This window comes from Podarcis muralis, chromosome 13 (genome assembly GCF_964188315.1).
Source record: "Podarcis muralis chromosome 13, rPodMur119.hap1.1, whole genome shotgun sequence".
In the NCBI taxonomy this organism is placed as follows: domain Eukaryota; kingdom Metazoa; phylum Chordata; class Lepidosauria; order Squamata; family Lacertidae; genus Podarcis; species Podarcis muralis.
The window spans coordinates 19,408,049-19,419,269 of record NC_135667.1 but is presented as its reverse complement, the minus strand read 5'-3'; the positions used below and the strand labels follow the sequence as shown (position 1 = coordinate 19,419,269).

The 11,221-nt window shown below is 45.6% G+C and overlaps 1 protein-coding gene across 1 annotated transcript; it reads right to left on the bottom strand.

The window, feature by feature from the left end:
• Positions 1-1,505: 1,505 nt before the first annotated feature.
• On the bottom strand, positions 1,506-10,774 carry LOC114583225 (immunoglobulin superfamily member 1-like). Its single transcript, XM_077917090.1, has 8 exons — positions 10,382-10,774; positions 10,214-10,249; positions 8,538-8,834; positions 8,131-8,424; positions 6,949-7,239; positions 5,019-5,129; positions 3,838-3,875; positions 1,506-2,178 (listed from the first exon to the last, which is right to left on the bottom strand). The coding sequence occupies exons 1-8, from the start codon at positions 10,542-10,544 to the stop codon at positions 2,020-2,022; spliced, it is 1,389 nt and encodes a 462-aa protein (XP_077773216.1). The 5' UTR covers positions 10,545-10,774; the 3' UTR covers positions 1,506-2,019.
• Positions 10,775-11,221: the final 447 nt, after the last annotated feature.

The window sequence follows — 11,221 nt, the reverse complement described above, 5'->3', positions numbered from 1 at the left end:
GTCCTTGATGACTTCTTAGCCCCAGGTCATAGGAACTGTCATTTCAAGTTAGGGATAGCAGAGTGGAGAGAGGTACCGTATTTTTCGCTCCATAGGGCGCACCTAGTTTGGGGAGGAGGAAAACAAGAAAAAAATATTCTGAATCCCAGAAGCCAGAACAGCAAGAGGGATCTGGCTTCTGGGATACCGTGTGGCTGTTCTGGCTTCTGGGATAACCACGCCAAGCCTCTTCAGGGCAGCGGGATGAAGGCTCCCCCTGCCTGAAGAGGCTGCGCAGGACTAAGGCAGAAGCCAGGACAGGCGCGTCGCTGAAGGGGCGCTGCACAGTTCTCTCTCTCTGCGCAGCGCCTCTCCTTCACAGGAGAAGGTGCAGCGCCCTTCAGCGAAGCTGGAGAAGGAACAGAAGGAGACCCCTCTGTTCCTCCTCGGGCTTCGCTGGACAGGCGCGTTGCTGCAAAGCAGGAGGAGGAACAGAAAGAGTCACTTCTGTTCCTCCTCCGGCTTTGCATGACAGGCGTGTCGCTGATAGCCACCTGAAGTCTTTGGAGCGCAGTGGGAACTCGCGCTGCCTCCAAAGGCTTCGGGTTCCTTTCGCTGAAGCCAGGAGAGTCTTGCTCTCCCAGCTTCCACAAAAGGAACCCGAAGCCTTTGGAGCCCAGCGCAAGTTCCCGCTGCGCTCCAAAGGCTTCAGGCGGCTAGCCCTGAAGCCTGGAGAAGGTGAGGGGTCGGTGCATTCGCTCCATTGGATGCACTCACATTTCCCCTTCATTCTTGGAGGGTAAAAAGTGCGTCCTATAGAGCGAAAAATACTGTAGTTGCCTGCAGCATCTGAACTGTCCCCTCCATTTGGCTATTTACTGCCAACTCTCCCGATGCAAGGAGGAGAGGGAGGGGAAGACAATGTCAGATGCTGCCTTTTGCATTGGTTGGGCTAGTTCTGTTTTTTACATGCTTGGTTTGCAGACACCATATTTACATTTGATATGAGCATCTTTGAGCGCTGCAGTTGAAAAGCGAAACATAAATCTTTGACATAGGTAAGTAAATAAATAAATAAATAGAAACCTAGTCCACTCCTAGAATGGCTTATATTTTAACACTTGCTGCATCCAGGAGTTCAGGAGGCTTGATTCAATTCTAACACTTGCTGGATCCAGAGATTATACCTGTCTGGCACTCACAAACTCATAACAATGCAAATATTTCTGATGCCTTTTCAACTTTCAGGTTTTAAATAAAATGCACACCTGTAATACAAACAGCCATGTTATCCCAGAGTAGTCCAGTAGAGGGTGCTGTTGGACCATTTGAAAAGCTGTTCCGCTTTTCTTTGTTTCATGTACAAAAGTACATTGCTGCCAGAGAAGAGATCTTTCTTCTGCACCGAAGCATCTTGTGATTTTTTTGTTGACGACTGAAATTTGTAACCACACAATATGTGATTGGGAAAATGACAAGGCAGGCATTTGATATTGGATGCTACCGAAACTACAACAAAAACACACTAAATTAAGCACTTTTTTATATGTAAAAGAACGAAATAGTCCATACTTATGAGACACAATAACTACCAATGTATCTTGTGGCTCTGATTCAGTCTGGGTAAGCAGAATTCGATTTAATTTGGCTATGAAAAAGATGGGTGTTCACTTTAAATGGAATTTGTGGGGAACTGGAATGGAGTCCAGCTGCTGTAGGCTCTTTCTCTCAGCCCAGCACCCATATGTGGATCTTTCTCTGCTTTTAAATAACATAGACATATGTAATACAGCCGACTCTCAACTTACACATGGGTTACATTCCAGGGATAGAGCATAAAATCAACATTGCAGAGTCAAAAAAACACTCTGACCACTGTAACAGATGCCCCAGCTTTTGACCACTGGCTAGCTCCCCATGATACCTGACATCCATTTGTGATTGTGTGGATAAAATAAGCAGCGCTTGTACACATGAAGCAGCCTTAAAATGTTTGACCCCAGAACTCTGGGCATATGCAGCATCTCTGTAAAGTCTTGCCTACCGACCCTCCCTGACTTTGTCATGGGCCAGTGTTGCATAGACACAAGGTTGGGGGACTGTGGCAGGAGGAGCTGCTCGCTTGGTCCTTGGTGAGTTGTGGTTCAATACAGCGTAGGAGACTTCAGCAGGGTCTGCTTCTCGGTGAGGTTCTGGGGCCTACAGGGTGGGTCAAAAAAAGAGAGAAGAGGTTAAGCTTGCAATCCAGGGGTAGATGATCTGTGCCCCTCCACATCATGTTGGACTACAACTCCCATCATCCTGACTCGTCCATGGTGCTTAGGGCTGTCAGAGGTTGGAGTCAGGAAGCATCAAAAAAGGGACACGTTGCATATCCATGATGTAATTGTAGATTAGGTTACAAGAGACTCAGTGCCACTGACCATTATTTATTTACTAGAGAAAAGTGCCTGGCATTGCCAGGGAATTCTTAGAAACAAAACCAAAGATTTTTAAATGGACAATATAATTTGTTAGTTTTAAGGCTGTGTAGAGGCCCCAACCTGATCCAGGAAACATGTGATCCGGATCTAGCCCTGAATCAATACGTAGGAGGGGCAAATGTTTAGGTTTTTAAGAAGGGGTGCGTGGGAATGAAACACTGCACCTCCTTTCTCCCTCCCACCCACACTGGAACAAGAGGGTTCAGTCCTGCTGGAGGCCTGGTATCTCAGTGTTGATGAAAACTAATTTCTCTGGCTGAGGAACTGTCATGCCCAGTTTGGCAGTGATACCTCAAGGGGTGCCTGAATGCATAGCGCACAGGCAGGGAAACTACTTTCCAAAATGCATAGTAGATTGAGCACAGCCACAAAGGCAGCTTTTGAAATTTAATATTAGGAATCAGGCTGAGTGAGACACGAGTCCAGCCTTCTACAGCTTGTCCTCCAAATGCTTTGAACCACAACTCCCATCAACCAGATATTGGCTATGTTGACTGGGCTCTGTGGGAGTTGTAGTTCAAAATAACTGGAAGGCTAGAGGCTGCAGAAGGTGTTTCCCATGTCTATTTCATCCCCAATAAGAAGGATAGGTTGGCGCTGATTACCGTATTTTTCGCCCTATAGGATGCACTTTTCCCCCTCCAAAAATGAAGGGGAAATGTGTGTGCGTCCTATGGGGCGAATGCAGGCTTTCGCTGAAGCCTGGAGAGCGAGTGGGGTCGGTGCGCACTGACCCCTCTCGCTCTCCAGGCTTCGGGCAGCTTTCCGCAAGCCTTGGGAGCCCTGCGGGACTCCCAAGGCTTGCGCACAGCAGCCTGCAGCCCGAAACCCGGGGAGCGCAGCAGAGCGTGCCCCGGGCTTTGGGCAGCTCTCCGCAAGCCGTGGGAGACCGGCGCGACTTCCCGCCGGGCTCTCTAGGCTTGCGGATAGCAGCCTGTTCTGGGGGCTGGGGTCGGGGGAAGCTTGGGCTTCCCCCGCCCAACCCCGCGCCTGGGGGGAAAATAATTTTTTTTCTTTATTTCCCCCCAATAAACTAGGTGCGCCCTATGGGCCGGTGCACCCTATGGGGGCGAAAAATACGGTAATTAAGAATGTGACAGCTCTGCTGCATCAGACCAAAAGCCCATCCACTGCTTCCACCAGTTGCCCATCAAATGCCCACAAGCAGAATGAGCACAATAGCCCTTTCCCTCATAGGATACTGATGTTTTTACTGTACCCTGGCATTGCTTGGCCACGAAACATGGGCTATTAAAATATTTCTAAATACTGTGTATAAAAAATGAAGTCATATGCTTTTCTAATAATAGAGTTGGGATTTAACAGGAAGTTCACAATCATGATAAAGATGTTTGTTCATTGGAATTTTTCTTACCGTGTTCCTTGTTTGAGGCATTTCATTGGCAGTGGAACCTGTAGATCAGATAGATAATTATGAAATTATCTGCCTTGTCGATTTCAAATTAGAACTAGCAATACTGATCATTCCCCGCCCCGTCCCCCAAAACGTTAAACTTCCTCTTAGTGGAGGGAGCTTCTTGGGCCATAAATACTCTCCAAGATTACCAGTGAGGAATGCTAGAAATTTTATGAAATGGAAGGTAATCCACACCCGCCCCCATGGAAAAATAAATTCCACAGCTATATTTCCCTGCAGCAATTTTCCATTTCTATAAATGAATTTGTTTCATTAAAAAATTAACAAAAAATATAAATAAATAAATAAATAAATAAAAGCCAAGTCATATAATGCATGGATACAATATAAATATATTTGGGCAACAGGAATGGATTCAATGCCAGTCAAATATTAGTTTGCAATTAAACTTTCTTCAGGTGACTATACCCAGGAAGCACATATCGTTAAGCATTCTGATCTATCATGCTGAAATCTGACTTGAATCTCAATAAAGGGAAGTGTATGCTATTGAGTTACATAGACTTGAAAAAATTTACTGATGTGCCAATAAAATAACTTTGAGTAGGGAAGGACTGTTGCTTAGTAGAAAAACACAGAGTTACATATTACAGCTTAGCCTCCACACATTCACACTTTCTGTCTTTCAGCCTTCCGGGCACTAGGGGGCAGTGGCCTCCTGTCTCCTTGCTTTCATTTAGCTTAGTGAGAAGGATGTCACAGTCAGAATGGCATGTTGGCTAACAGCTGCTTTCACCATGAGTTGAAAGTGCACAATTTGGCAAGAGAAAGGAGAGGGCAAGTTTTACATTTATGCGGAAGCATGCATAGGATTAGTCTTTGCAACAGGTTGGTTTCATTTCAAATGAGCTAAACCTTTAGAATTGACTATTCTAGTAATCACCAAATGGTTACTTAGTTTTGTTTCAGTTTAAACGTGGCAGGATTGCACTTTGCACTGTAAGGCAACTGCTGCAAAAGCTCTAGAATTAAAATTCTACATTTAAACTTTATTTGCAGGTATAACGAACCCACCCCCCCTTTAAAGAAGACTCTTCTTTTATATGGGGTCAAAAACACACAACACTGATGTGCAACTCAAGGTAGTAAAAATTTCCTGCATTCAGAGGTCCACTCACCTTTTCTTCTTTTCCTGTACAGTACAAAGATAAGCAGGAGGAGGAGGAGGAGGAGGAGGAGGCCTGCAGCAATGCTGGCCCATATTATTGTCTTGGATTCTTCAGGCATATCTGCAAAATAATTCATGTCTTGAGTGCCAGCACTGCGGATGTTTTAACTTAGCACCTGCAGGCCGTGTCAGAAGCTGAAACAAACCTGCTGTCATAGAATCATAGAACTGCAGAGTTGGAATGGGCCCTGGTGGGACATCTAGTCCAACCCATGCAGGGGTCACCAACCTTTTTGTGCAGATGCACAAATCAGAGAAACTGGCATGGGCAGCTCACAACCAAGCACACACTGCAACCTATTCTACTGGACACAGCTTTTGGAAGCCTAATTTCAGTGGAGGGTGGGAAGGGATACTGCAGGCACTGTGTTTGTGATGGCCTGGGATTCCGATTCTGAGAGTGAACCAGAGGAATCCCAGCCGACACAGGAGTCCCCGCCTCCAGGGCCGGCTGAACTGGGGCAAGGCCTAGATTCTGAGGAGCCTGCACCTGTGCCAGATCCTCAGGAGCAGGCACCAGGTGAATCCATTCTGGCCCCAGAGGTGCTTGAGGACTCAGTGTCTACAGGTGAGCCTCCCCCGGGGCCCAGTAACCCTTCGGCCTCTCCTGAACTGCAGAGGCTTAGGGCAGAGAGGCGAAGGGAACTGGTTTCTCCCAGGAGGAGTGCTCGCCTTAAGGCCAGGAGAGGCGGGGCTCCTGGGGGCCGGGACCGCCCCTGGCCTTAGAAGAAGATAAAGGTCAGTCAGCCCGGTCCCAGGTTGCGGGAGCAACGTCGTTGTGGAGTACCTGTTCTTACCCGGACCTAGATCTGCATTTCCAGTGTTCCTGTTCCTCGCCCGGCTTCCTGCTTCTGACCTTCCAGCGTTCCTGTTCCCGCCCGGCTCCCTGTTTCGGACCTTCCAGTGTTCCTGTTTCCTGCCCAGCTTCCTGCCTCTGATCTTCAAGTGTTCCTGACCCCGCCCGGCTCCCTGTTTCGGACCTCGCGTCTCATCTTGTGAACTTTGGCTACGGTAATAGTACCTCCCCCCCCCCCCCCGGGACCAGCACAGTGTTGCTGACCCGTCATCTACAGGTGAAACTCGGAAAATTAGAATATCGTGGAAAAGTTCATTTATTTCATAATTCAACTTAAAAGGTGAAACTAATATATGAGATAGACTCATGACATGCAAAGCGAGATATGTCAAGCCTTTGTTATAATTGTGATGATCATGGCGTACAGCTGATGAAGACCCCAAATTAACAATCTCAGAAAATTAGAATATTAAATGAAATCAGCAAAATAAGGATTGCAAATAGAGCAATATTGGACCTCTGAGAAGTAGAAGCATGCATAATACTCAGTACTTGGTTTGGGCCCCTTTTGCATCAGGCGAGTTTGCTGGCCAATCAAGCACAGTAATTTTCTGAGATTCTTAATATTATTATTATATTATTGATATTCTAATTTTCCGAGTTTCACCTGTACTGCCACAAGCCTCCTCCAACTTCGTACATTTGATTCCAGCTCCCATCATCCATGGCCATGCTGGTCACCAGTACTGAGCCAAAAGGACCAGTAATCTGACAATCAACTTGGTTTGGCTATCTCTTTCCAACCTCTAAGGCAGAGCAAGGCCCTGAGAGTCTTTCTCCTGGTCAAGCTGGGACACTGTGTGCGACTAACATGGGATGCAAACGATAATATGCCCTTTCAAATGCAATCCCGTTTCATTTCTGATCCGGCTTTTAGAGAAGTGGTGCCGACGGAGGCTAGGAAGCTGGTTCCCTCCTCCCTTGCAGTGTGAGTCTCAGGCCCCTTGGAGCTCCTGCCTCCTCCACAACAGGGAGCAAGACTTGGATGGCAGGGGAGAGACAAGTACCAAACCAATCTTCTCACCTCTTACAACCAGCTCCGTGGCATTACTTGTCTCTGACCAGGCAAAGGGATTTCCCCGGCGGTGATATTGGCAGGTGTAGTTTCCTTCGTCTTCCAACCCCACGTTGAAGAAAGGGAACTCGGCTCTGTTTCTCTCTGACTCCGTCACCTGCGATGCTATCAGTTCCCCGGATTTGTAGAGGGAGAAGCTGAGACCCTTTTCTGGCCCCTGGCACTCGATGGTGATATTCTGTCCTGGGGAAATACGTTCGTCGGGTAGCACTTTGATGGAGGGTTTGGACAGGCTGGGATCTGGGTGCAAATAAAACACTGTGAGAATGGTATGGCTTGATATTCTTGCCCTGCACTCTGCTGCTTTTGATCAGATCAGCAGAAATATCTGCAAACTAGAACTATGCCCTTTTAAAATGTGGCTCTTTTGGGGGGTGGGTGGGGGTTATTTGGGTTACTATCTTTATTTTGATTTTATATATGGTGATCTTTTTCTGTGAACCGCCCTGAGACCTCTGGGTATAGGGCAGTATATAAATTCAGTAAACAAACAAACAAACAAACAAACAAACCAAACTGACTTTTAACACATAATTATAAATGCTTAGAATGGCTCTTTGCTTATGAAAAAATGGTTGTACATAGGGACTGCTACTGTTTTGTCTTTAATTAAAAATGTCTAGAGCAGTTGTAGAGAATTATTGGCCCTCCAGATGTTACGGACCTACATGCCATTGGCTACACTTGCTAGGACCCAGTAACATCTGGAAGGACAAAGGTTCCTTCCTAGTCTGCATCTCTATCTATCTATCTATCTATCTATCTATCTATCTATCTATCTATCATCTATCTATCTATCATCTATCTATCATCTATCCAAAGTAATAAAAATAAATAAATAAGAATAAAAATGTGCACTCCACCACCGAGACCAATCCATTGTAACTATCCAACCTCCCAAAATTTCAATACCTCTTGCAATGATTTGACCCCTTTCCGTTTTAACACTACAGCTTTTACAAACACCTTCCTGCAGCTTTCTTCAGACGTTTCCAAGAGCCATGCACACCACACTCCCTCCTTCAATCCCAGCCAATTTGGAATATTTTATTCTATGCAAATTCTCCACTGGATGTACACTCCCATTTCAGACCCTTTTGTGACAATAGGAGGATGTATTTTGAACCTTACTTATTCTGTTGATGCGTCGGCTGTCACTGAAATCTGAGCACAGTTCAACAAAGGCTGTTTTGTAGCAATATCTACATTGGTAGAGACCCGCTTGGAATTCTTGGGCATTGTCAAAGGCAAACACAGCCTCCTTTGTTGCTGTTTTCTCTGTCAGTTGTCTCTGCTGCCTATTTGCACCCACTTGTATATACAAAGAGAACAGCAATGGTATGTTGTCTTCTGCCTTGCAGCTGATTTTGACATTCCCCTTTTCGGCAAGCGTTTCAGCAGACTCCGCTAACCCATAAATAGTACCTTGGGTTAAGAACTTTGCTTCAGGATAAGAACAGAAATTGTCTCTCTCTCTCCCCCCTCCCCTTACATGTCAGTTGTGAAAATAGCATAAAAAGGCTAAGCCAGGCTCTCACCTTTTATGTAGACTTGGACAGGATCACTACGAAATGAGCACCGTTGATCATAACTTAAGCAATAGCTACATGTATAGGTTCCGCCATCTGAAGCTCTTGCATTGGCAGTCTGAAATACAATCTGAAATGCATCCCTCTCGCTCTTCCAATGTGCTAAATAAGGAATTGGTGGATCTTTGTGCAGATAGTAGGTTGCATCTTGATGGTAAGTAGTTGCACATCGTAAAATGATCTTTCCCCCCAGACTGACCACATTTGCGGAAACCGCTGACATGAAAGGTTTAGGGTAAGATTGTCCTGGACCGAAACAGGAGAACAAAGGTGAGATTTGGAAGATGGATCACCAAAGAGGAAGACAAAGGAAGGCCCTGACTTCACCACATGCTAATTTGTATGTAAAGATCCACATTTATAAATACAGTCGCACCTTGCTTCTCAAATGCCTTGCGACTCGAACGTTTTGGCTCCCAAATGCTGCAAACCCAGAAGTGAGTACTGTATTCTGGTTTGCGAAAGTTTTTTGGAAGCCGAATGTCCAGCGCAGCTTCCGATTGAGCGCAGGAAGCTCTTGCAGCCAATCAGAAGCCATGCCTCCATTTTTGAACGTTTTCGGAAGTTGATCGGACTTCCGGAATGGATTCCATTTGAGAACTAAGGTAGGACAGTAATTACTAATTTTTAAATGAAAATGCCTTATTTCCACCCTAGTGGGGAAGACTGTGGTCAGGTGAGCTGTGTGTCTGCTCATTCCACTGTTCAGCTGCTCATGGTGGGTGGGCAACTTCAAGACCCCCTCCTGCTTTCCTTTCTTATGGTTTTCAAAACTGAACTTGGACAGCTTTTCGAAGAGAGGACTGTCCTCTGTAATGGCCGCCTCATTGGCCTATCAGAATGAGTTGGTAGAAGGCACTCTCTTCTACAGCAGCTACTCAAGCTTTCTCATGCAAGTTCCCCCAGGGGCCAACCAGATGTCTGTGGGAAGCCCAAGAGCAGGACTGAGAGCAGCAGAGCATTCTCCACACTTGTGATTCTTAGCAACTGTTCTTCACAGGTATCCTGCCTCTGGCCGTGCAGGGAGAAGGTTGCCATCATGTCTAGTTGCTCAGCCTAAGGTTACACTGGGGGAATTGCATTTTGTGTGTAGATTGTCTAAAGGCAAAGAAATAGGGATGGGGTTCATACTATGGATAATATGGCTTGATATAAAATATAGATTATGAAATAATATGCAGTTGTAAATGACCCGTGGAGCGGTTGGGGAGAAGTCTCGAGATTCAGAGTAGCCAAAGGTAATCCGTTCCGGAAGATCGTTCGACTTCCGAAGTGTTTGACAGCTAAGGTTCCACTGTACAGTATATCAATATGCATTTGGATTGTTACAATTTTATGTTTTGTATAATCAAATAAAATTTTTTTTTTTTTAAAAAAAACCTAATTGAAAAATCAGTAAATGTACATTTTGACCAAAAAAAGAGAGAGAAAGAAATAGGGATGGGATGTTCCTGTACCTTTAACATTTGTATAGATCAGAGAACATTTGGTAGGCCTCTATGGTTACAATGCAGATGTTAGGAAGTCAGATTTGGTTGGGGGAAATCATTACAGTTAGCTCCCATTCTGCACCCATCCATCTCCCCCTGGCCCCATGTTCATATTTATCACCCGAAGAGACTCACCTCCAGAGATCTGCCACTGTCCAGCCAGCAGGAATCCTGGAAAGGAGATGATTGCATTAGCGGCAATGTAGCTGAGCAGCAGGAACCACAACTGGGTCTCTAGTCTCTAGTTCCACCCGGCCATTGCACAACCCTCAGTCCCTTCACCCTTTGATCTGAGATACCAACCGATAAAGAGGATGTTGAAAGAGAGCCTCATGATGAAGGACCGCCTAGCCCTGTAGTCCAGTGTCCTGTGTCCCCCAAGATGTGTGCTGTCCCCGGAATGAAGATCTTGGAGGGAGGCTGCAACATGGCTCTGCAACACTGTTCTTCCCTTTGATGTGCACATACTCTGTGATGCACAGTTGAGCAGCGCTGGAAGTGCCTTGCAAGCCACTTCCCTTTTTTCCCTACTATGCTGCAGTCATATTTTGCAAAATCAGCTTGGATGAGATCATGTGCTTTCATATATACTTGCAATATTGGAAGGGACCACACGGGTCATCTAGTCCAACCCCCTGCAATGTAGGAGTTTGCTTGTTGCCCAAGGTGGGGCTCAAACCCACAAACCTGAGAATATGAGTCTTGTGCTCTTCCAACTGAGCTATCCCAGAGCTGCGTTCTCCTCAGAGGTTAACTATACCACCAGAAGCCTTTCTGTTACGAATTATAGGTACCGACATTCCAAAGGAACTTAAAAGTCTCTTTATGTATGCGACAACAGCAGCATGGATGCTACTAGCCCAGAGACAGAAAGAAGGAATGGCAAACTAAGCTGTTAGCCTAGGCTGAAATGGCAAAACTGACCGGAAAACTCTGAGACCAAGAAGACAAGAAATTCAAGAAAGAATGGGAGAAGTTTATAATTTATTTAGGAGACCACATCTGTAAGCAGATGAAAACATTAGCAGGATTTTAATCTCACTTGTAATGTAACAACTACTACGGACGATATGGTTAGATACAAGGCATAGACTATGAAATAATTTGTTGTTGCTTAGTCATTTAGTTGTGTCCAACTCTTTG

Bases quoted from the DNA above. Each gene is read 5' to 3' on its own strand.
- LOC114583225 (XM_077917090.1), bottom strand. From the start codon at position 10,544: ATGTGCACATCAAAGGGAAGAACAGTGTTGCAGAGCCATGTTGCAGCC. The intron at 8,835-10,213 runs GTGAGTCTCTTC...GTTTCGGTCCAG, and splicing joins ACAGTGGCAGATCTCTGGAG to GACAATCTTACCCTAAACCT. The intron at 3,876-5,018 runs GTGAGTGGACCT...TCTGATCTACAG, and splicing joins GTACAGGAAAAGAAGAAAAG to GTTCCACTGCCAATGAAATG.